Source organism: Eupeodes corollae, chromosome 2 (assembly GCF_945859685.1).
Source record: "Eupeodes corollae chromosome 2, idEupCoro1.1, whole genome shotgun sequence".
NCBI classification, from domain to species: domain Eukaryota; kingdom Metazoa; phylum Arthropoda; class Insecta; order Diptera; family Syrphidae; genus Eupeodes; species Eupeodes corollae.
Window position 1 is genome coordinate 154,678,763 of NC_079148.1, and position 26,373 is coordinate 154,705,135.

At 34.1% G+C, this 26,373-nt stretch overlaps 4 protein-coding genes and 1 non-coding gene across 8 annotated transcripts; 2 read left to right on the forward strand and 3 right to left on the reverse strand.

Moving 5' to 3' along the window:
* Window positions 1-1,349: 1,349 nt before the first annotated feature.
* Window positions 1,350-6,333, reverse strand: LOC129945539 (speckle targeted PIP5K1A-regulated poly(A) polymerase-like). 4 transcript variants are annotated; one of them, XM_056055348.1, is made up of 3 exons: window positions 6,174-6,333; window positions 4,717-5,193; window positions 1,350-4,653 (listed from the first exon to the last, which is right to left on the reverse strand). In XM_056055348.1, exons 2-3 carry the CDS (start codon window positions 5,177-5,179, stop codon window positions 3,179-3,181), a joined length of 1,938 nt encoding a protein of 645 aa, XP_055911323.1. In that variant the 5' UTR covers window positions 5,180-5,193; window positions 6,174-6,333; the 3' UTR covers window positions 1,350-3,178. The 4 variants fall into 4 exon arrangements, with proteins under 4 accessions (XP_055911323.1, XP_055911322.1, XP_055911321.1 ...); XM_056055347.1 differs by having other exon boundaries at window positions 4,717-5,196; XM_056055346.1 differs by lacking the exon at window positions 6,174-6,333 and adding an exon at window positions 5,260-5,437.
* On the reverse strand, window positions 5,428-6,177 carry LOC129945540 (tRNA 2'-phosphotransferase 1). Its single transcript, XM_056055349.1, has one exon. It carries the CDS (start codon window positions 6,058-6,060, stop codon window positions 5,428-5,430), a length of 633 nt encoding a protein of 210 aa, XP_055911324.1. The 5' UTR covers window positions 6,061-6,177.
* Window positions 6,334-9,150: 2,817 nt separating the features above from the next.
* LOC129945689 (snurportin-1) lies at window positions 9,151-10,351 on the forward strand. Its single transcript, XM_056055545.1, has one exon. The coding sequence runs from the start codon at window positions 9,238-9,240 to the stop codon at window positions 10,291-10,293; it is 1,056 nt and encodes a 351-aa protein (XP_055911520.1). The 5' UTR covers window positions 9,151-9,237; the 3' UTR covers window positions 10,294-10,351.
* Window positions 10,352-13,184: 2,833 nt separating this feature from the next.
* LOC129945510 (E3 ubiquitin-protein ligase parkin) lies at window positions 13,185-15,407 on the reverse strand. Its single transcript, XM_056055296.1, has 8 exons — window positions 14,997-15,407; window positions 14,744-14,936; window positions 14,490-14,686; window positions 14,272-14,420; window positions 13,879-14,215; window positions 13,707-13,814; window positions 13,551-13,647; window positions 13,185-13,486 (listed from the first exon to the last, which is right to left on the reverse strand). Exons 1-8 carry the CDS (start codon window positions 15,252-15,254, stop codon window positions 13,377-13,379), a joined length of 1,449 nt encoding a protein of 482 aa, XP_055911271.1. The 5' UTR covers window positions 15,255-15,407; the 3' UTR covers window positions 13,185-13,376.
* Window positions 15,408-15,539: 132 nt separating this feature from the next.
* Trnav-uac (transfer RNA valine (anticodon UAC)) lies at window positions 15,540-15,612 on the forward strand. Its single transcript has one exon. It is a non-coding gene; the product is annotated as a tRNA-Val (tRNA).
* The last annotated feature ends 10,761 nt before the right edge of the window (window positions 15,613-26,373 follow it).

The window sequence follows — 26,373 nt, forward strand, 5'->3', positions numbered from 1 at the left end:
TTTAATAAAAGTCCAAAAATACTTGCTATTGTTTTTAAGTTTAGATTCCATTGAACAAATATAGTTTTTATAAAGAAATTTAATTAACAAGTTAAAGCTCTTTTCAAGAGCAATATATGAGCCGTTTATTTTGAAAGTGGCATAAGTCACTTTTGTTTTAAGTCGAGATATTTAAGATATTTGTTATACCGTTAATTACCAATACTTCTCTCGAAGAAATCTCAATAGTTCTCAACTTATTGAGTGCAAATTTTTTTTTAAATGAAAAGACACCGTTCAATTGTATTTGTGTGTTGCCACTAACTCGATTTTTTTTTAAAGTGACTTATGCCACTTTCAAAATAAAGGGCTCATATTCAACTTTTAAATTGGCATCAGAGGAAGAAACCCGCAACAGTTTATAAACTTTGTTCTTTTTATTTTTCAAAGTATTTTGTTGTACCATGGTGGCTTAGAGTTATTTTTAATTTGTGATTTAGGAACAAAAATGTCAATTGCTTCCTTAAGAGTACTTAGAAAGTCACTATAGAAGTAAGATAAATCAAAATTATTATTAAAATCATTGGGCAAAACTAAACGATCCAAATAATTCGCTATGCCAACAAAATTGGCTTTTGCAAAGTTAAATTTAAGTAAGTTATATGTTTAAAGAAATTGAGTATTTTGAAATGAAAAGTTAAAGCAATATGATGCATGGACACTGTTCATTACATTTACTGTACATTTAGCCATAATAATTTTAACCACTTTTACTGATACCAAAGAAGACTATCAAAAGATGAAAGGTTACTCTAAATTGTATCAAATATTCAATTAAAATAAAAGAGTAGTTGTTCTTTGTGCCAAATTAATTTTATTTGAACTTGTTAAGTTAGATAAATACATTGTCTAGTTATAGTTTTATAAGTTAAATTTATATATTCTATGCCATTTTATTAAACGAATTAAAAACAAAAAATAATGGTTTTATAATAAGTTTTAATTTTAATATTGAGAAGAAATTTATTTTAATTACATAAATTAAATATGTATAGACATTTCTTTTTCAAGACAAATACATATAGATAAGTAAAAAATGTTCACTATTTTTGTTTTGAAGAATATAAAATGATTGAAAAGCAAAATGTCTTGATATCTTGACCAAAAGAATAATTCTCAATAGTACTGAAGTATATTTTAATTATATATAGAGAAAATAAACTTCATATACAAACATACATAAATGTAAATTAGTCTTACCAAGTTAGTTGATTTATCTATTTACAAAAGAAAACTAAAAAGAAATGGCTTATAAAAGTTAGTTTTACCAAGATTCGGTAGAAACAAGTTGTTGTTTTTTTTGTTTTAAATATATTTTTTGTTTTTCAATAAGAAAAAGGCCATGTTCAATTTAATTTTCTTAAATTCTAATTTAATAATAACAAACACGTTATAAGTAACATTTTCTTGTAACATTAAATTTGTAGTATTATTATCGTACCTTAAGACGTTAAGTTTTTATTTCAAGTCATTTTCTCAAGACACAAATTAATTTAAATATAATGAATATTTTATGTTCTATTTCCGTATGTTGGAATATAATTCATCCGCTTACATATTTTTACTAGATATGTATTATAATAATCGCTAACTGTTTATAAATCCTTAAAACAAATATCATAAAACCATTTTTGTGACATGTTTTATACAATTTCCTGTTAAAAATTTAAACTTGGTGATGTAAATTGAGATCAATTTGAATTATAAATGTAGAACCCAAGTTTTTAAGGTTTATAGCGGTTTGATTTCCCAATTAAAAAGTCTGGCGGGATTTTTTACTACGACTCTGGAAAAGTTGAAAATATCATGAATAAAGCTTCTTTTATATATTTGTAATTTTTAAGGCCCGTGTTATAAAAAGCGAACCGAAGGTTGAAGGAAAGATTTTTGATATCACTCATTTCGAAATTAAGAAATGTTGTTCAATTGGAACACACACGTATTGTACTTCTCAAAGGATCGTTTTAAGTCGAATATTCAGTTGGATTTTTGTAAAAAGGGCCTACAACTTTTATCGATCTAAAAATAAAACCAATAATCTCCTCAATCGATAAAATTAAAGTTTTAAAAATCATTTAAACATTGGCCAGAAGAATTCAAACCTTCTGACTTCTGAATTCGAAAACACGATTGATAAAGCTAAAAGCCGTCATTTTTACAATTTAGTTATGTTGAAGCCAACACAAAATTTGGTTTACCTATTTATTTTACTTCTTACTCTTGTGAGACGTTAAAACACCTTCATTCTTTTACGTGAAAAGCTTTAAAAAGCGGACCAACCAACTTAGTATAATTGTGTCCATTTTTCAAATTCTTAAAATCATAACCTAGGTATAAAAGGTGTCTGAAAATGAGAGCTGTCGTCTCAATTAATCGCCACAAATTGTATTCGATTCAAATACCATTCAAAACGAATACGATTTGAGTCAAGAAATGTTGAACATAGTAAATTTGTATACTTTAAAAATTGTTGCGATTTGGTAATTAGTTAAGTAAGGAAATTTACTATGCACAAATGTAAGAATTGCATTTAAGGATTTGCTTGAAAACTCAAAATATTTTCACAGGAAACTTCATGGAAGCATTACCCACGTCCTTCCCACAAAAGTTTTCATTCAGCTTCGAATTGAACAAGAAACGTTATTGCTTGAAAACTCAAAATATATTCATTTTCAGTTGAAACCTCGTCATGGAAACACTAAGAAAAGCTACGATCTGCGTTAGGAAAAGAACTTATTATTTCTTAATTATCTTATCATAGAACAATTGCTGAGCTGAGAAAATGTTTGACCCCCTTTTACTATGCTTCCTCCATAATCTGAGATCTCAAAAAATGAGTGATCTCAAAATCAAAAACGTAAGAAGATGCCTTTTGATTTTCTTGATACGATAAAATTTTCAAGTACAAAAATCAGTCGCTCTCTCAATTGCTTTTTTTTAAAGGAATATTTCCTCGTATCAAGAAGGTATTGGTAAATTGGAAAGGACCGCTCCAACACTCAAATGAACCTAAGAACCATTGTATCTTGAGAAAATGACAGTCAATCGTCTTAAGACGGAAAAATACTCTAAGATTAAATATGTATACGTAAATATATCTGTAAAAAAGAATAATTTAAGTCCGAAATAGTTCATCTTATCACACATCTTCTGCGTTTGCCTGTCGCTGACTTTCAAGTTGATGGATTCTATTTTTGAGATTATAATTTTGCATGGAACATTTGAGTGCTCCGAAAAACTTACGCATTGGATTCTTTTTGCACAGCGTTTCATTACTACTCGCCTCAACGTGCAGCGAATTAAAATTCTTCGTTATGGTTATCGTAATGAATCCCTTGAATTGTACCGAAAAGTTAGACTTTTGTCTCCGCTCGGCGTGAAGCTTCTTCGTTTGGGCGATTTGGTATTCCATGAAGGTAACATTACTCTTTGGCATCTGACGTCCCGTCCACAAATCCACCGACGAGCTTACTGACCATTTCCAGGGCAATGGCAATTCTTCGGTTTCGTCAATTTTCTTGAATTTACTGTTTTCCGTTGGCGACAGAAGGGTCATATCGATTTTATAAACTTCAGTCATTATTTGCTCAATAGCGGCAATGTATTCCTTGGCCCATAGCTTCTTAAGGTTGAGTGGTTGGTCGGCGAATTTGGCCAGCATTTTCAGTTCGTTCTTTCGAGGAACTACGTCGAATGTCAGGGGATCTCCAGCAACAATGGTGGTGGTTTCAGCTACCGGAAACATCTGACTAAGCTCCTCGATGATATTGACGAGCAGTGATTTGTAAAGATTTTTCAAGGATATTTTTGGCTCACAGCACTTCTTGTGAGCCATGGTTATGCATTTCTTCAGATATTGAACATTTGTCTCGGAGAGGCCCTTGGCGATGTTTATATTGAGACAGAACATGTCCTGAACACACACTGCACACTCTGTTTTGAGCTCTTCTGCTGGTTCGCCGGTTTGTGAGGCCAACATTCGCAACTGTGCCTCGTATTCGGGATATTTGAAGACCTTGTTCTGGAAATCTGCCTTCTTGATCACCTTTCCCAGATACGGTGCAATTATTACTTTCTCGAAATCCAAAGTGCTGTAGAATTCAAAGAATCCCTTAATCAGCTGATGGACGTCTTTGCTGGAGTCCAATGGGACGCATCTCGCGTTCAGACCAAAATTAACACCATTTACTATATTTTTTTTCGCATTTCGCTGCAGGATCTTGATGGAAGCCAGGACCGGGGGATTGCTGTTTTGCAAATAGAATATTATCAGAGTCATGAGGCAGTAGTTGGTCATATTGAAGGCTCCATAGATGTGCATATTCTTGAACCAGATCTTCAAAAACAACATCAGTTCATAGATCCTGTTGTCTGTCTGATTGAGTTCGTTTATAAATTCACTGTTATGGATGCCATAGGGCTCGGTGGTGTTGATGTCAAGATTGAATCCGGTGGCAAGATGAACACACTTTATGATCGGCACTCGTGCTTTTCGAATGGGTACAATGTCGGAGAACTGCTTGCTACGATAGAGCATCTTAGTGATGACCTTGTAGGTGATGTTGGGGTCAGCGCGCGAGTTCGAACAAGAAATGTGCAAATCAATATCGCTTGCTAAAATAAGAGGGATGTTTTGCAAGTTAGTTGAGTGAAATAAGCATTTTTAAGTATACTTACATTTTAGGGCTAATCCATTCGCCACCGATCCATACGGTTGAATGTTGTACGGGCCGATTCTGTCCAATTCCTTCTGCAAGCTGCTATGGATGCGCGAATAGATGCACAGTAGATCCTCATTATCGATTAGGTACTTCTTGAATATGACACTCAGTTCTGTTCCATGATCACAGTCCAAAATTGCCTCGGCTAATTTTTGTCTAAACTTCTTTTCCTCTTCGGCATTGACAGTCTTAAGGACAGCATTTACCCTCCGCTTCAACTGATTCATGGGACGTTTCTTTGCACTTTTCGTCGCCGAATGATTGAGCAATTCGTGCTTGAGCACATCTTGAAGGTTCTCAAATGGTTGATGGCAAACTTTACATTCCAGATTCTCCCGTTCGGCGTCGGTTAGACTTGAATTTATCTCAGAGCTTTCCGTGACAGTTGATCCTTCTTCAGCAGCCTTTGAATCTTCCATCTCTGCGTTTAAGTCTGCTATAAGTGAACGAAACAAATAATAAATAGTCATGGAGAAATTTCATTTTTCGAACAATCTACATTTGTATCTCCTTTGGATGGGATTAAGTGGCTTCTTAAATGTCATGTCTTATTTTCTAAATATTTAGTAACACTAAAGAAATGTTTGGTATTTTTATTTTGGCACAGTTGATTGCACATTGTTTATGTAATGAATAAAGAATTTGTGTATAGTTTTTTTTTTTTTTTTTAAATAGGGATAAGTTGTCCGGTTTTTCTGTCTACAACCTTTTCGAAAAACTCTGTGCTTATGACACCATTCAAGCCAGGACTCAATATCACATTGTTTTCGGAGCGGTAGAGTTCTATGCCTTTGCTAATGGCAAGATCTGTGTTCAAGTAGATCAGAACTTCACAATTATGTCGAATTCCACTGACTCTCTCGGTGCCCGGTTTGAGTTTGTCCGATGCAGAGAAGTGGATGTGGTTGCGATTCATTCGCTTTAGTCCGAGTCTCCTTATGGCGGGCAGATTCTTGTAAAAAGTTCCATGCACAACAATTGGAACTTCGGATGCGTGGCGAACTTTTGTCAAAGTCAGCTCTGAAACCTCGGAAATCGAATGACCCTGGTTGGCTTTGATGAGGATTCTAGTGCTGCTGGGACAGGTGGTGACAGTGTATCGATTTTTCGAATCCGCTTCCACTATCCTCATGATGTCCTCGGCTGTATAGCGATTGCTAAGGTTGCGATGCGACAAAATAGCATCCAGAGGAATGAATCCATTGGATGCTATGGGAAGTCCCTCTTTAATAGCACCATGTCGCAGGAGCCACGATAGACTCTTACTCAGCTCCGTATCGAAATTGCGCGGGTAACTCATGCCTTCGGAAATCGCAATACAAACACTCAGCTCAAATCGCAAACAGAATTTCAATTTGTGTCTTTAGTTGTTTAAGGAGATTGGATTTAGTGTTAAGATTTCCGGGAGCTTACCTTCTTAAGGGAAATATGGTGGAAGTTATTTAATTTGGGACAATAAAAGCAAAAGCAATAATTATCTACGCGCAGAACGTATTTAAATTAGCTAAATTCTACACACTACAATTCAATTCAATTCAATATTGCGATTTTCCAAAATGATGGTAATGGTGTGAAGGGGAACACAAAACAGCAATGGACAACAGAAAATAAACCCTGCGAAAAAGTGTGGTATTCTATAAATACAGGGGTGGTATTTGAACTATCAAAGTCGTATTTACCGCGTTTATATGCTAACCCATAAGTTCAAGTGCCACTCTGAATATTGTATACTCTGAACATTTTTATATTTGTTTTTGAAATTAATCTGACATTAAAGCTCTTAAAAAATTGACGTTTTGTGATTTCTGGCACAATAAAAATCCTTACTTATTAAGTTTGGAAATTAAAATAATGGATTATGTCCCTTTTAATCTAAAACAAGTTTTTTAACAAACCAAAGTATTTGACTTATTATTGATCACAAAATATAAATTCCCCGCCATTTAAGTTGAGTATGCATTTTCCCTTATCTCAGATACTTGACGTTATAGGCTTTTCACACCAAGTCCAAAACCCGGTTTTGGCCTAGAACCTACATCGAAAACTCAAGTTTTCCCATACATTTTTGGTAAACCACAAGTTTTATATAAAACCTCTCGAAAACTAGTAGCAACTCAAAGTTGAACTTAACAAACAAACTTTTCGAAACATTCAAGCGCTCAGCGTAAACAAAACAGCTGATCGCTGCTGTCAAAACAAATATTTCATTTTGAAATTAATTTGGTCGTGTAGGTATTATTATATTTATTGTATTGTATTATTTATACAATTTCCTTACAATATAAGAATTTTGTATTTTTATTTATTTATTTATCTACAAGCTTAGATAAGATTTGATCTTAAAAATTTAAGTATTACAAAATTATAATAAAAAGTAAACAATAAAAGTAAATTGGCCTTAAACAAATCCCTAGAATTACTTAATTCAATAAATTGCCAAACTTTATTGAATTGCCTTATAGATCTACAAATCGGCTCATTATTACCGTAGCTTGTTCTGTGAAAAGATTCAAACAGAAATGTTCTACCACGCATAGCTCTTGACGGAACATAAATTGGGACAATTAAAAGCAAAGATGGACAACGTACGTGATAACATAAAATATCCCTCACAAGCATTATATCATAAATTATAGTTTTTTTATTTACCGAACATGGAGAAGAAAAAAAGGAAACTTTGGGAGGGCTGCGTGGCAACAAAAACGTCGAAAATAAAAGCCCCGGTGACTATTTTCGGCACTGGCAGTCTTTTATAATCCTCCAGAGTTTCAAACACTCTTTGTTAAGCGAGGAAACGGAATTCACTATGGCTACTGGCGTGACGATCCCAAGAACGAGGAAGACTTGCTCTTAGTGCGTAATAATGTTTCCAAGGGATGCGTCTTCGAACTCGTCGCCACAAATATATTCGACGCTTTAGCTTTCACCTGGAGAAAGGCTTTCCTGTAAATCCATTCAATTGCAAGGGTTTAGGAGATATGAGAAAGGTGACAAGTTCATTTGTAGAGGAAAGAAAATTTCTAGTGGACATTATGTAGCCGCGGGCTAGGAAAATTTGTGCCAAAACATTCCACAATGTGGGAATCGTTGTTCCAGTGTGTAAAACCACAACAGTGGGCTATCACCCCTTGATGGACAGCGATGCCAACATCAAGAAGCTCCTCAGTCCTTTGGACAAGCCAGGCAAGTCCTCAAAGGAAGAAACCAAAGAGATAGTCATTAAGAAATTGCAGCCCATCATAACAGCTTCAGTGATCGATCTGGATGAGTGTGATTTTGGTATGAATCTAGAACTAGGAATTGACCATTTCTGCTCCGGCGATTCTAAAGGGATATTTGGGCAGCAGAAACAATAGTTATATGCTTAGTATTTTGGATTGAATTTGTTGTAAAAGAAGAAGAAAATGTTTTAAATAAAATTAATTTGTACTGTAACAGTTTTGTTTGTCTATGATATATTTTCTAGACATTTAGCTTCTCTTTAGTGAATTGTTCGGACCGGTTGAAGTAAACAAAGAGGGTAGGTGCAGCCAAGTGAACTTTTAGTTCTTGTTGGTTTACGTTGTGAGCCCATTCCACCCGCCCCCAGAACATCAGTGGAAACTCTTCTTCGAGACGAGCTAGTGTTGCATTAAAATCAATTTGAATTGATTAGATATCATTTTATTTTCACAAATAATTTGAGAACAACAAAACTTTGTACTCACAAATTTATTCATCAATACAAAATTTGACAGCCGGTGTTAAATAAATTTAAATGACAAATGAAAACTTGTGAACGGTTTTCTGGTTTTCGAAAACTTTTGCCGAAAACCCGGTTTTGGGTTTGGTGTGAAAAGCCTATTAGTTTTGTGCAGGCTTTTTATTAGATCGTTGACGTGCTTCAAACATTCAAAATCGACCTGTGAGCGAAAAAATTAACAAAATTTTTAATTTCTGATCGCACTTAATAAAGAAAATAAACATTTTCAATTTGGCAGTTCCAACAATTAAAAACGCCTTATTATAAAAAGTAAGCACTTCAATCAAAAACGCTCTATAAGGATATAAATTCTTAGTAGCCACGATGGTTGGCCTACAAGCTAAAGTGAAGAGCTGGACCATAAAGCTGAACCTACCGAAGATCTAGTGGCATTATAGAGGAATCGATGACACCAACTTGAAGGTGGGTACTAGCTGTCCATATCTAGTAGGTCATTGATTTAAAAGCTCACTTCATTTTATTAAAAGTGCAGTTGGTTTTTCTTTGCGAAATAAAACGCTAATTTTTTGTTTGCTTATTTTATAATCATATGAACTCAAACTCAACTTCAGCCAATAACTTGAACTTAGGCTAACGGGGTATTGTGAATTTATGAAAAAGCATATTGGCATCACTGTAATGTTCGTTAAGTGTGTCTTTACTTGACTTTTTGTTTATTTATTTTTATTTATTTGTTTCTCTTCATAAAAATCCTAAATTCCAACACAATTTTAAATGGAAAATTGCGAATCGAAATTCGCAGATCTTTACAAATCTCACAACCGATCTGATGTACAAGAAAATCGTCGCAAACAACTACTCAAAGAACAAAAGCTCCATCGTTCTCTATTTCAAGATGAATCAAGGAATCTCCAAGAGATCGTTACCAAAACCGTCAAAAATGATGGCAAAGGCGGCAGACACAAGGTAAGAACATTTAAAAAGAAGTATCAAATCGATGCCAAACTACAGCTTTCCGAATGGCTTCGAGAGAAACCGGAAAACATCAACGATTGGTTTTTGGTTCCTTGTCCGAAAGGACAACGTTGCATGGTAATGGCATGCAATGGTTATACAGAGATGTATTCGAAGGCTGGACGCTTGCTTGATACCTTCAAATCGCTATTGCCAGGCAATGTTGGCTCAAAAAACGATGTCACAATGCTGGATTGTGTTTATGTCGATGAGAAATCAACTTTTTACATACTCGACGCCCTGGCATTTGGAAATCAGGATCTTATCAACTGTGAGGCTCAATTCAGATTCTTTTGGCTGACTTCGAAGTTTTTGGAAAACAGCTACGATGAAATCAGCGATAGGAATCCTTACGCCTTCGAGTGTATAAAATTCTTCGATTTCGAAAACACGACAAGTGTCTCAATAGGCCTGCAGCAGTTTCCACTTTGGGAGAATAACTCTCCGGAGCTGGATGGTTTTCTATTCTATCACAAAGAAGCCAGCTACACATTTGGAACCACTCCACTAGTTGGGTGGCTTTTTGCATTTATGGTACCAGAAGTCCTTAACTACAAAGTTAATTCAGAGTATATGACACAAAAACCCGAAGGTTACTCCGATTACCTTCGCTATATTATAGACTTTGATGAAGCAATGGCAAAGAAGAAATATAAAATTCGGAAAGTGGGGAAAATGGACGAAGATGAGATGAGCAGAGACAAGATTGAAGACATCGAACTTGATGACGATGCTTCGCTAAATGCACTTTTAGAAGCTGAAAAGAATTTGGAACTAGATGGAGGTGTAGATGACGTTATAGATGACTATGCTTAGTTTTATAATTCATTTTAAGTAAGCAGTATATTATAATAAATAGATAAAATCTATTCTATTAGTTTGTTTCATTTTCTTTCTTTGATTTAAGGACTTGAAATGGATTTTCTAAAGGTTAGGTTGAAGTCGCTGTCCAAGACACAATTAGGCCAGTTTAAGAAGAATTCTCCTAGGTAATTCTTGCGTTTTCAAGCCAGATCTGGGCATGTACGGAGAAGATGAAGAACTGTTTATTCCTCTTCCTCGGCCAAACAGCTTTTGCAAAAGTCATTTGAGAATACGTCTAATAGCGTGGCGTGCGTTCCTATTAGACAGTATCCGGTTATGACACCTATTATCGAGCTTATATGCGATCTGCTTAGGGATAGCAAGCACCTTAAACGTTTTAAATCCAGTCTTGGCAAGATGTTTTTTGTGACCTGACATGTGGTGATGTTGTTCCACCTGGTGCCTACACTCCTCACAGCGTCATGCATTAGCAACAGTTTACAAGTAGCGATTGGTATGCCAGTGTGTGCCAAACGTGGTAGGATGGGCTGCACTGTACCGTTCCTGGCGAGTTCATCTGCCCTACAGTTACCTGGAATGTCTCTATGGCTCGGCACCCAGCAAAGGTGAATATTTAACTGTTGTGCCATCTCCATTAGAGATGATCAACAGTTATGGACTGTTATAGAGTTTGAAGAGGCAGAGTCCAGAGATTTAATAGCGGCCTGACTATCTGAGAAAATACGGATATCAGTTGTTGTTATCACGTTTTCTTTAAGCCCAGGACAAGACTTCTTTTATCGCCAAAAGTTTCGTCTAGAACACGCTACAATGATTGGGAAGTCGGAATGAAAGACTTAATTTTCAGTAGGGGGATGGTGTAGTCTGTGTGCTTTGGAATTTATTCTAAATACCTAAGAGTTACGGAGTGGCCAATATTGTTGTTAGTCCACTGCGACGAAGCTTTGAGGCGAATAGCAGAGCTTGCATTTATTTGTTTGCTAAATATGTCAAGAGGTGTTAGGTAGAGTAAGTTGTCCAGTGCCGCAGATGAAGTCGTGAGAAGCGATCCGCTTATACATATGCAAGCTGAACGTTGGACTTTATTTTATTATCCCTGTTTATACCTTTCTCTAAAGCAGTCCACCATACGGCCACACCGTGCATTAAAATCGGTCTGATTACCGATGTGTATAGCCAATGCGTGATTCTGGGTTGTAAGCCCCATTTATTACCAATAGCTTTTTTGCAAGAAAAGAGAGCTATAGTAGCTTTTTAGACACTTTCCTGTGCGTTGTGTTTCCAATTTAGTTTTTTATCTAAGACAAGACCCAGGTATTTAGCCTCGTACGAGAATTTAAATTGGATTCCTTTAATATAGGGAGCGATGACAAATGGAATTTTTTTTTTTTTTTTGTGGGTTACCACCCAGTCCACACCGATCAGCCCAAACTATTAGTCTGTCTAAGGCATTTTGTAAGAGTTCTTTTAGGGTGTTAAGATGCTTTCCTGAAACTGCTATAGCAACGTCGTCTGCATAGGCTATCACTCTGAAACCTTCCGCATCTAGACTAGTTAGGATTTCATTCACCACTAGGTTCCAGAGGAGAGGGGATAGAACACCACCTTGCGGTGTCCCTCTACTAACGAATCGTCTGCCAGAAGAGTTGCCCAGTTTTTAGTTAATTTTTCTGCTAGTAAGCATTAAATGAATTAACTCCCAAAGCGAACTTTTTACATTTAGAGATGTGAACCATAGTGAACTCTTTATGATGGAGGGAATATTCGACTGTGCGTACTAAGGCGTGTAACGCTGTTTCCATCGATTTACCTTTACAATAGGCATGTTGAGACGAAGACAGAAGTCTTGTATCAATAATTGCCCTTAAATGGATATCAATCAATCTTAAGAAGTCTTAAGAAGGAATGATAATAGACTTATAGGTCGTTGATCTTTAGGATTGACTTGCGAGTATTTACCTGATTTGGGTATAAAAACAACTTTAACTTCTCTCCATGCCGAGGGAACATGGACCAGATAAAGACGGCTGGTAAAAATTGCCTCAAGGATTGGTGAAATTATATCAGAAGTCTTTTGTAGCTCGGCTGGAATTATTCCATCAGGTCCTGCAGATTTAAAATGTTTGAAGCTGCTTGTCCCTTGAGATTAGACCTATAACTAAGTCAGGAGTATTTCTTGTAAATGATAACATACACATATTCTCAGATACACATTTACCACTGTAACTATTCATCATTCTACAAGTAGAATCAGAAGTAGTTTATATAAACGATACCGAACTCAAGAAAAGTAAGCGGGTACCACGCCCTTTGGTGGATAATGTTATATTTACTATTTTCGTCTTTATTTGCACATCGACTCCTTTCACTACGCTTAGTTTCATTGTTCTATATCACTTAAAAGAGTACCTTTTAAGTCATACTTCGTTCGAGGAAGAGGGCGTATACCACGCCCCTGAGTGCATAGTTTTTGTACCTTGATTTTTGTTTGTGTTTTCATATGCCGACCTACCACTCTACTGAAGTTAATTATTTGACTACACTTAGAACTGGTATTTTTAACAAATGCCTTGCATATTTTTATGGGTGGATACCACGCCCCTAAAACGAAAATCAAAATGTTTCGATATTTTTCTTTTCTTGCACAACACGACCTAACTGAGCAAAAACATTCTGCGATGTTAGGAAGTGCTTCGCTATTTTGATAGTCGATCAGTCAGTCAGTTATGGTTTTTTGCGATTTTCAAAGCGCTGTATCTAAAAAAGTCTTTTGGCTAGAAAGGGATTGTTCCTGTAAATATGTTTGTAGTAAAGCCAGAACTACCATTCTCAAATATCCTTCATCCTTCAATTCAATTTAAATAATAAAAGACTACTCAACCTTTTTGTTTGATTTTATATACGTGTATTATCAAAATAAATTAACGAGTTACTCTCCTTAAATTGCATTTTCCCTACATCATTAAAATGTTTTACATTTCGTTGAAGTCAAATTACATCGAACGCGAAATCTTTTTGAATCTCTTGAAAACAACTTAAAATCCTGAAACATCTTCTTCGTTTCATTGATATCTCTAACCAAACCAATGAGCCCCCATGCAATCTCTTGTCCATTCAGTTTGACAAATCCAGCACCATTCAAATCCACATCCTGCACGAGTGCACACCATGTGCATGCAACCACCTAGAATTTTGATTTAATTCAATTTATTACAAATTGATTCATCTAATGATTTACTTAGAATTACCATCTCTTTCTGTTGGTGTACGACATTTTGGACATGGTTTAGTCGAAACCTTTATAGTCACAGAAGAAGCATCTTCCCATCTCGCATCAGCAGCTCTCTAAAAAATCATGTAAATATGTTAAAGCAACGTTGCAAATCAAAAAGACAAAAACCAACATTTGGATCGACAGGATATTCACAATTTCCACTATTTAGAATAGTTGAGTTCTCTGGAAGACAATCTCCAATATGATATCCTTGTCTACAGTTCCTACAAAAAACATACTAAAAACGGTTCTTCATGTTAAAATACTTCCTCTCGAGAATATTCAAAAATTAATAAACTTACTCCACAGCCACCTTCACATGTGACTTTTTTGCATTCTGGTCCGATTAGAAGTCCCATTCCACATCCAGGTTGTGGACAGAATACTCCACCAGCTTGCAAAACATACTCTTCGGCTCCGAATCGTTGATATCTTTCATATTCGTCTTTTGAAAGTAATTTAAAATGGTGGATTTCTGATATAAATGAGCCAGTGCAGCCCGCTGGACATGGTAGAGTGTAACCGTATTCAGGATGAAGCATAAGTTGACGCTCCATCAATCGAGATCTCGTATAGTGCTGAAAACAATCGATGCATGTGACGTGTTTCGATTCGCAAGGGAAAATAAGAACAGTCTCGCTAATGAAAACTATTTAGAAATCGATAGACAAAGATCCAAAGAAGAGGTAACACACCTGATATCAGTGCAAGCCAGACAAGGCACATCTTTAATATTGACTTGGATGAGATTTAGAGGAGCTGCGAAGTCAGCCTCACCTCGGGATGGATGTTCAGCACACTTGAAATAGAATTCTGCAAATGGAGGGTCACCCATTTCGTTATCCTGCAAAATGAAAACAAAGGAAATTCGTAATAAATTCATCTCATGGGGATTCTTTAATCTTCAGCTTACAACACAAGCGATCTCCTTACTCTCACAATGACCTGTGATTCGTTTTGGTTGTAAGACGTCATCCCAGCATTCTGGATCTCTGTGGACAGTAAAGGCACCTCCCTTGCACAAAGAACATCGAACTCTTAGCTTACCTCGGCACAATTTAGAGCACTGTGAGCAATGAACAAAGAAATGAGCTCTTGTTCGTTCTCGGTCTAGAAACATAGAAGACACTCAATGTAGGAATATAAAAATACAACGAGTGTACCCACTCTCTTCGCTGATATTAACCCGTTCATCACTTTGAAGCTGCAAGTCAACTAATGTCTCACACAAGGGCTTGGAGGCTTCTTCTTGGAGCTCCTCCTCTGTTAAAATTGACTCGGTATGCTTCTTATCGATTATACTCTGACGAGGTCTTGTTTTGATGGCATGCAGAATGCTCTGCTGACCTAAATCACATTCCTAAAAGGACACAGAAGTCTCCAGTTCACTATGGCATAACCAATCATCTCATTTACCTACCTCAATAGTTGTGGAATCACAAAGCTCCTTGCCAGCAAAAATGATCTTCACTTCGTCAGGTTGCAAGCCAAGTTGTGGGGCAACCAATTCTTTTACATTCTTTATATCCCATTTGGGATCCAAGTCAACAGTTAGGGTGTTCCCGGTGTTTGTCTTAACATAAATACTCAAAGTATTCTTGATGGTTTTTTGACCTATCGAAAGTATTTGCAACATCTTATCAATTATGGCACGTATCAAGTTAAGGAGGAAACTCATAATCCCGATGGATTATTTTCTAAGTAAATATTTATAAAATATACATGTGCTCCTTTTTATTGTAATCTAATTTGATCAATTTTTATTTTCTTATGTAGAAAAGTTTTCCTATTTTGCTTTCGATTTCTTGACTGTGGTGAAATTACTATCGAAATGTCAAAACGTCCAGCTGATTTGTATTTTTATAGTCATGAGATTGCGTTTCCTATCATGAGGTGAGTTTTTGAATACTTTTGAATTATATGTCATGAATATATAGAAAAATCAGCACTAAAAATTTCATGTGGTTCCATAGTGTAGCGGTTATCACGTCTGCTTTACACGCAGAAGGTCTCCAGTTCGATCCTGGATGGAACCAGCTGAAAAGTCTTTTTTTTAAATTGTATATGAATTTTATATTTTTCGTTTCGTATTTACAATTAAATGTTTTGAAAATATGTTGGACATATTTTGTGGTACTATTTACTTAAAAACTAATTTAATCGATTTGGAAACATTTTATATTTTAGTTGGGGAAATGTTCAAAATATACCTTGGACACTGTCAGGGTGATACTACTACCTACATACATATATATTCTAAAGGGCGTTTTTTAGGGGTAAAGAACTTCTAGATGGAATAAAACAAAGACGACTTTTTTAAATTGACGTTACATTTGCTTTGATCGGAAGGTAATTTTTTTTGCATTATAATTAAATATGAATTTTGGTACCTGACCGCCACGGCTGGGTCGGACGTAGTTATACTAGAAGTCCAATTTTCGATTACTTTTTCAAGCATTTGTGGCCGTATATCGGCAATAACGCTGCTGTCCTGCAAGTGCAAGATCCAAGACGTGAAGCGTTTCTGTCTTATCGTCATAGATTAGCGACTTAGCACATCCTGTTGTAGGTTCAGGAAACATAAGGGACTTGAAAGTTATGCAAGTTTCTAGTATCTGATTGGCCAGCTGCCAAATTAAGAAAACTTTAACGGCTGCGTTCAATCTCGTGTTGGATATGTGGATTTTTAGAAAGGTGGATTTTTAGATACCTTGTTGAACGAGTTGGATGGATAGCTGTATTGAGATAGCTGTCATAAAATAAAAACAATTTTCAGCTGTTCACAAAAAGCAGAGAAACACTTAAGCTTCAAAGTCAAAATTGTTGTTAAGATAAAACATTTAATGGATAATTAAGCTGATTCCTCGGATTGGTCATCTACAAAACGAGAACAAAATAAGTCAATTTTCAAGTTTAAAAAATAAATCATAATTACCTTCTGAAATTCATCGTCTTTTATGTACAGAACATCCTCAAATACAACTTCAAATAACATTTTGTATCTCTTTGTTTACCAACAAGTACAAAAAGTTGAAATCAATTTTCAAGTTTCTTGAAATTCAACCATGCGTTGAATCAGCTGTTCTGTCAGATTACTACAGAAATTGGTCGCATTCCCAAAGCTAGTGGCTACGTAGTCAAAATTCAACTAGCTTTGTGAATGCAAAACTACACTACAAAGCTAGTCAATCTGGAACTGTCATATTGTTGACAAAAGCAAATATATAAAATAAGAAACATTATTGATTTGATAATTTTGACTTATCTTTTGTGATTTTAAATTCAATAAAATCATATTTAAGACATAATTTGAATGATTCATATTTGTATTTAAATACTGAACGATTTATTTCATTTCTGAAACCTCAAATCACTCTCCACTGACTTTGTAGCCGAATTTTTTACACTACATCGGACTGGAAATTTCAACTTCTTTTGTAGTTAGATTAAGCCAATCAGAATCCCTTGACTATGTAGCCAATGGGCGCATTCACAAAGCTAGTGGCTACGTAGTCAAAATTCAACTAGCTTTGTGAATGCAAAACTACACTACAAAGGTAGTAAATTTGGAACTGTCATATTGTTGACAAAAGCAAATATATAAAATAAGAAACATATTTGATTTGATAACTTTAACTTATCTTTTGTGTTTTTAAATTCAATAAAATTAAATTTAGGACACAATTTGAATGATTTATATTTGTATTTTAATATTGAACAATTTATTTCATTTTCATTCGTGTTACTATACCGAGCAGCTGATTGTGAAACGTCAAAATCATTCTCCACTAACTTTGTAGCCGAATTTTTTACACTACGTCCGAGGGGAAATTTCAACTACTTTTGTAGTTAGATTAAGCCAATCAGAATCCCTTGACTACGTAGCCACTAGCTTTGTGAATGCGACCATTCTTGGATACCTTTGGATTTTTTTTGACATCTCAGCTGTTTTTGATCAGCTGTTATTTTACACGTACAACACTACCAAAAAGGTATCCCGATATCAGTCTGAGATTGAACGCAGACAATGGAAAGTTGACTGAAAAATATGTAAGTCAAGAAAAATCTCCCTAACTATTAAGTCATTACTTCATACTTCATTGAATGTTTTCTGTAAAAGGGTTCCTTTTAAATTTGGAATAATAATAAGTAATATTTCTTTACAATACAAAATACAAATCGTGATGGGCTTGTAGCTTCCCTGCGGAGTGTTCTGTGGACATTAATTTTGTTGGTACTTTTCGCACTATGAACTTGAAGTTTGTTAAGTAAAGTTCTGCAATCCAAATTCATGACACTTGAAAAACTAACTAGTTGATTTGGTCAAAATGTACGTTCAAAGAGTGAAGTTGGTTGCGAATGAAGTCCCTTATGATGACTGAACCTGCCCAATGTAAGTCTTCTTAGGTTATCATCTTCATGTGGCTTGAATTTTTGTAATGTCAAACCAAACTAAAATAATCACTTAACAGCTGACAAAATGGCCGCCAGTTAAAAGTTGTATTCCCATATATTTATAAGAATATGCCAAGACAACTTAATAAAAATTCACAATTTGATAACCTTTCGTAATTGCTAGGACAATGTTTGTATAAAAGAAATTAGGTGTAAATTCTTGAATATATCGGATTGTTTTCAAATTAAAGACGTTTTTCGCCAATTTAATTTTATAGATGGCGCTGTGATCAATATTTCAACAAAGCCTTACTTTGCAAAAATTTCGAAAAAATTTACTTTTAATTTATTTATTTATTTATTTATTCATCTACAGATATAAGTCTTACAGATTACTGACAATTTTGATATAAAAATATAATTAAATACTTAAAGCTAATTTATAATATGCTTTGCAATTTTATTTTAAATTCACATCTGTTTGTAGAAAGATCAAGTTCATTACATATAGTGTTGAAAAATTGTATGCATCTTGTAAATGGTTCATTGCAACCATAATTACATCTATGTTTAGGATTGTTAAAGAAATGAAATTCTTTCCGGAATATAGATTTCAAAATTATAAATGATTTGTGGGCATTTGATACGGTATGAAAATACATCACGGACAAACAGTACACATTGAACAGAACGCCTTTTTTGTAAAGAATCAAGTCCAATCAAAGCACATCTTGACGGATATGAAGGAGTATCAATTCTCCATTTTAGTTGCCTAACAACAAATCTTGTGAAAGCCTTTTGAACTCTTTCAATACGAGTTATGCCAATGGAAGTAGAAGGACACCAAACAATTGAACAGTACTCAAGGATCGGACGAACTAATGACATGTACACTGATTTCAGAGCATAAGGGTTAGAAAACTCGTTGCAGTTTCGCTTGACGAAACCAAGCATTGAATTAGCCCTTGCAATTACATAATCTATATGTAACGAAAAAGACAACTTCGGATCAAAAATGACTCCAAGATCACGAATCTCAGATTTGCGATCAAGAATCTGGTTGAACATATGGTAGTTGTGGATCATAGGAACTAAAATACGATGTGCCGTAAACACATTACACTTTGTGATATTTAATGGGAGGATATTCCTATCACACCAATCAGATAAAACATTTAAATCCATTTGAAGATTTTGCTGATCAATTCTATTTTTGATACAAAGAAAAATTTTCATGTCATCAGCAAACAAGATGCATTTTTAAGAAGAGAGGGGATATCATTTACAAATATATTAAAAAGAAGTGGTCCCAAATGGCTACCTTGAGGAACTCCTGATGAAGCTTGTATGATATTAGAGAAGAATTTCCCCAATTTCACACATTGTGTTCTTTTATAAAGGTAGCTCTCATCTCCTCTCATTTTCATTTTGTATGTGAGCGAAACATTTTTGGGGGTCAAACCCTTTTTTGTGAGTACTCAACAAATATTTCGTACACTTTGTAGCTATCTATCAAAATCTATAAACTTTACGATAAAAAGTTTTGCGTAAAATTAAATGAGATACAAAGTGTAACTTCAACTTTTCTCAAAATAAAGAAAATGATGGTTGTTCAGTAATATGCAAAATAAGTTTACTTGATCCCCTTTCACCCCTAAACATTTTAAGCGTCTATCCAAAATAAGAGGAATTTTTAGAGAGTGTTAAGGACATATAAATAAAGCTTTTCGCCAAAAACCAGCTTTGTGGGAATTTTTCAAAGTAAACATTTAATTCTCCTGGATAATGATTAAATTTGTTTTATGATCAATCTAGACTTGATCTGAAGGATCAATGTAAATATACAACTGCTGATTTAGTATAGATAAAACCCATTTCAGGAGATGTTTGGAATATGTATGTAGCTAAAAACAGCTGCATTCAAAACATACTACACCAGAACATCATCAATTTAATGAAGTGAAAAAAAAAACTATTTTGAACTTCGAATACGTTGTATTAAATTAATTGACTGCTAAGCCTTAATATACTATACAACAACACAATTTCTAATTCAGCCAATTATTGATATTTTGTTAATATTTCAAGGCATGCTCAACATTTTTTAAACTAAAATTCAACGTAATTCAACAAAATGAAAATTACACTTTTTTTGAATTAAATTTGTTTATTAATTTTAAAATTTTGTGGTTCAATTCAATATTTGGTAATATGTCCTTATTCAATATAGCAACTGTACAGCGCCTTTGCATACAATTTACAAGCCATTGGCATCTTTCAACAGGAATAGATTCCGAGCAGCAGACCAGAGTTTTTTAGCGTTACGTTGCTTACACTGGAACGCTTCCGTCTTAACCATTACATGAGCCATTAAATAATATCAACTTTGTTATGCGGAAATATTTCTTGCTTAGTGTTCTGATATGTTTCGAGTCGTTGTCCTGTTAAAAGACACTTCCTCAATATTTGTTCATGCATATATTTTTAACAACGATACATGAAAAAGTTCACCACATTGTTACGATAAATTTCCTATGTTTAATAAATGTATTTTTGGGGTTGAATTTGGAATTTGGAAGCATATCATGAACCTCTCTCACCAAATATAACAATTTTGGCTTGATCGGTCCAAAAAACATTTATCCCACAGTCATTTTTCTTCTTAATCCTTGACAATATTTTGACCGAAAATGTCCCTATGTTACATTTAAAATAAATTCTTGAAAACATATTTCTAGTATTATTTTACTACAATCTAAATGGAAATTACTGTATTATTAAGCTATAATATGGTTTGAAATTGGAAGAAGAATCTTCTTAACTAACCTATTTGCATACATACTTCAATCTATCATAAGGAGTCATATTTTTTTTATTTTGTTTGTTTTTATTTTTTTTCTGTCGTTCGAAAAAAGAAAACTAAGAAAGTTTATCTATCTTTGGATTTGGATAACAATCAATTTACGAATATGTATTAAAACAAGTCAATTAAAAAACAAAATAACGTAAAACCTTAAAGTTTCCTTTAAGTTGTTTTTATATGTATAAATTTAAGATCCAGGAAGTCTTAAAACATAGCTTTGATAATTCAAAAATAGCCATCTTATATTTTAATGCACATCCATACCCATCCATATGCCTTCTTTTGAATCCTCAAACTCTTTTAAATATACTGTCTTTACCTTCCAACTAGGATTTAAAGGACACATTATGAACCTGAAGAGAGCGGAAATGAAAATTGATTTTTTGTGCTTATACTCTTTGAAAGGATATATGTACATAAATATAAATACATGTGTATATAAAATGTAAGACAGCGGAAACGGAAGCCAGGAACAACTCTGTTTGAGGATATATTATAAATATACATATTTACATAATCATCATAAAACAGAAGGAATCAAACATCATCTGGGATATAGAAACATATAGAATAATGGATGAAATTAAGAAAAATTGTGTTCATTAAATATAAAAATAATCATACTTTAAAAAAAGAATTATTAAAGTGACAGCTTAAAAAATAAATAAAAAGTACGTATACGCCACAGTGTACCAATCGAATAAAAACTTGTAGTATGCAAGGTTTATCTATTTTGCGGTGTAATAAAATGTAGGGCTAGAATTCGACGTCTGTCAAACTAAGTTGTTAAACTATTTTTTTTTCAGTTGAAAGTCTGACATTTTCCCAAATGGATCACGCTTAACTATCTCACAAGGAAAAGAAATTGTTAAAACCTACTACAAAACTGGTGATTCTGCAACAGCCAAGTATTGTGCTTTTAGAGGTTATGATTTAAATAATCATCCAACAACCCAAGCAATTCAAAAAATTGTGAACAAATTTGAGACTGGACTGGTAACAGATATTTTAAGGCATTTGCATCATCGTTTCGCTTGTACCTTTGAAAATATCGCTGCTGAAAGTAAAAGTGTTGCCGAAGACCGGAATGTGTGGATTCCTCGTCATTTTCAGGAATTAGGACTGTCTTACGGCACATTGTGGCGTATTTGGATTTACACCTACATCCAGCTTATACAACAACTGAATACTGAAGCCAACTGACCACTCACAACGTCGTAGATACGTCGAATAGGTGCTTGAACAGCAGGCGGTGGACGGCGATTTTTCGAACAACATTTTTTTCAGCGATGAAGCACATTTCTCACTCTCTGGGTATGTTAACAAACAAAATTGTTGCTTTTGGAGTTCTGAAAATTCGCGTGATGGTTAGTGCGTTGGACTGTCAAGCCAGAGGTCTTGGGCTCGATCTCTGCCTGTGCCATCTAAAGTTTTTCTCATGGGTACTGTTTCTTGCGAGGAATCGACATAATCCTCCAAGAGTATTCTAGTCATAAAAAGTGCTTTCGACTTAAAGTATATGTGGTTCAAATAAGATGGTGCTACATGCCAAATAACTCGAGCAAACATGGCTTTATTGCAAACATTTCCTGGCCGCGTAATTTCTCGTCGTGGCGATATCATTTGTCAGCACTGGGCTTTTTTTGTTACGCTACGTTTAAGACCGTGTTTATGCAGATAAACCTTTAACTCCCGAGAACTTAAGAACCAACATTTATCAAGTTATGGCTGAGATACCGCCCAATATGTGTCAGAAAGTGGTCGTAAATGACCTCAAAAGAATCGATGCTTGCAAAAATTCAATATTTGGTAATATATAATACCTATGTGGTCATTAAAATGATGTAGTGTTAAACGTTCAAACTTTATAACAAAAAAGAAATATCATGAACAATGAAAAATATTGTATAAGTGTTTTGTTTACGTTAACTTTTGAAATCGCAAAATGGATAACCCTGTACCTATAAAAACAAAAATCTATTATAAAATATTTATTTAAAACAAAAGCTTTGCCCTCTTAACTATCATTGAGTCTGATGGTAAACTAATGATTATATTTTACAAGTTAGTGTAAAGTCAAGACTGAAAACAGCAAAACAAAACTTATTATAAATTCCATATTTCGTACAACTATTGAATTTCATCGCATGCTAGATGAATCCTTAGAACTTAGTTCAAGTAATAACTAGAAAACCAACCCTTGTTTCAAAATTGTTCCTTCTCTGAATTGGGTTCTGTTTCTGTATAGGAACAAAGTTTCAAAAAGGAATCATGCTAAAAGCTCTTTTTGCACATTCCAAAATAATTTAAAAGCGTGTAACGCTAGAAAAAAAATCTATTCACTTTCCCAGTTTAAGGGATGAAAAAATGTTGACAAAACAAAAAATAGAAGAGCAGCCCATATTTGATTGATTATTTTTTTCATATCATTTTTTGTTTTGTTTTTTTGAAATGCAAAAATGCGAAAGCTCTTTGTTTAGCTCTGACGCCGCTGTCCGCAGTCACTGACATGGCACCTGCGTGTAACTGACTCTCCATTAATTTTAATTTTTTTTTTGCACATATGTATGAAAATTAACCATCCCAATTTGTAAATGTGTTTTTTAAAAAATAAACCAACAAAAATAAAATGAATCGCATAGTGAACTTTGGCAATTTCCGTTACGACTTCAATTTCCGGTTCCGTTTTGAAGTCCATAAATATTTGATAGGAGCTCGCAGCGTATAGCTTGCTTCAACTTACATGATAACATTCCAATATCACAAAAACTCCACTTAACAGTGGTGTTTCCGTATTTATGTCTGCACAAACAAACCAAGAAGCTTTTTTATGTTTTTTGAATTTAAAGAGCAACGTTATTTTTTATGAGGTTATTGTTTTAATAAAGAACTCAGTTCATTTTGCTTATGTGTACATGTACTCCATCATAACATACATCACACACCACGTGGTTGTTTTGAGCTTTCTTTCCATAAAGAATGAGTACACAAAGAGAATGTATCAAAAATCCTCTTGGAATGTTTGTCTCTCATAACATAAAATGTGCAGAAATCAATATTTATAAAAATTAAATGAATGAAGTTGAACTTTTGAGAACTCAAGACATACCATAAAAGAGTGCACACATGACAAAAAAAAATAAAGAAAACAACAAAAACAGTACAAAAAAGAACTGAAAACGCAGAGAACACATTAAAAAGACTACAAACTTTAGGCGGTTTTGGTTTGAGAAAAGTCACTGAAACGAAAATTGACCAAAGGACATTATAGGTATGCGTTTGCTGTATACGAGGAAGCCTAACTACAAAAATATCGATTGAGTTCTTTTTTTTTGTGTTCTTATTTTTTTTGCGTATGGTGCGGAAAAATGTTGAGAAAAATTCCATGTAGGTAATTTTTCTACTTTTGCAAAATTTGAATTTTAACTGAAAATTAACTAAAGCTTAAGCTTGGAACAACTTTTTAACGATTTTTGCTCGATTTATTAAAGAGCGGAGATTTACTTTCTCTATAGCTAAGATTTTTACTCCATAAAGTAACACTGGAACATTTTTCTGCTTCTCTGAGATTACTTATAGGTTAATTCATTCCATTTACATTAATTTGATAGATTCACGCAAAATTGGAACCGGTGGGTGCTTGATAAAAATGACTTGAAGACGTCTATTTAAATTTCAAAATCACCGCATTTAGCACATTTTTAAACCCTAAAATTATTTTATTAGACGAAACCGGTCTTTTTTACTTCATTGGTGTTATAAATCAGTCTAATGTTAAGAAAGTATTGCGAACTTTCCACTAAACTTCGAAACCAAAGAACTTTGTGTTCTTTATGTTCCTCAACTGACTAAATTATTGGCTTGAATTTATAGTATGGTTTAAAATTTTAAAATTTAGAAGCTTTTACTGTAGCAAAAATATTGAGTACATGAGCTACGAGTATAACCTTAATTGGATCTTGGGGGTTTGTTTTTGGATATAATTGTAATATATTTAAACACACTTAACTTCTTAAAACGTATTTGAAAAAATAAGCATTTTAATAATTTTCGACTTAAGAATAACATAAGGCGCCAAAGTTATACAAGATATTAACAAAAACTAGTTTTGTACCAGATATTTCCTCATTTAGGGTGTTTTTTCCATTGCTTCAGAAATTTGGCTTTTTAACTTTCCATTAGAAGTTATTGTAAGATTTATCGGATTGGAAGTTTTTGACATTTCTCGACGATTCAAGATCCCTAGAACCCGAATGGCAGGTAATTTCGAGAGATGTGTTTATGTGCGTGTGAACCTTTTTTAACGGCCATATCTCAAGCCTTTCAGACACTTGTCTTACAGATAAAAACACCAAAGGATGCATAAAGGACTTTTAAAAACTTTTATAGGTTTTTTTTACTATAGAAATGATTGCAAAACTATGCAAAATGTTGTTTTAAACTTAAGATAATAATTCTTAGAAAAATCTAATTGGTTTTTTGTTTCATAAAAGACTAGCTGTGCCATAAGGCGTTACTCTCATTCTAAATTTTAGAACACAGTTTAAAATATGAGACATAAAGTGCGTTTTTTTGGTATTCCATATATAGTGCAGTGAGAAATTGCCAACAAAATGATCCGCAGTAGCCAGATTTTTATATTTAAAAATTGGGTATAACTGAAAGAAACCCTGTCAGAATAAAAAAATCAAATGTTAAAATTAACATAGCAAAAAAAAACTAACTAAAACTAATAAAATGGACAATTTTTCAAAAAGAAATGGTAAGAAAACATTTGGAAAACATCATTTAACAATTGCTTCAAGGAGGGAGTTTGTTCGTAGACTACTACAATAACACGTGGTGTTGAAGCGATCTTGAAGCTCACCTCAATTATTTAAATACCTGAATCGAGTTAAAAGGTGCTTGATTAGACTCGATTCCGGTCGGGGATCGGAGTCGAGTCAAAATTTGTGAAGAAAAACCTGTGTGGAGGAGTTGGAGGTTTTACAGTTAATGCATAATGGCCTGTTTGCATGTTTGTGTACAGAAAATATAGTTTTGTTTTAATCAAATTAAAAAAAATGGAGCAGGTTGCATATTCTTTTATGGTGCTGCACTAATCTGTTCTTCATTGTTTAACACGAATCAATCTATCTCACATGCACTTCACATATCGAAAACATATAAACACCACTTGCATTTTAGAAAATGCTGTCATACTTAATCATTTTTATTCTTCTTATGCGGTGGAACCAAAAAGATTTATTTAATCTAAACTAAGATAAACCTTTGGTGGAAACATAGCAAAACTTAATTATCTTTTCTATTGTTTTCTCTTGCAAAATGAGCGCAGTTAGTTCATTTTCATTAACAAAACTAAATAATATCAACAGATTGATTTTTTTCCCCAATAGAAAACACATAATTCCAAATGCACAACTACTCAATGAACACAGTCATCAAGATACAAATGCAATATCAATCGTACCAACATTTGGGAACCAAATCACATAAGATCCATTCGAGACTCGTATAAATGGCAAAAACCCATCTCTAG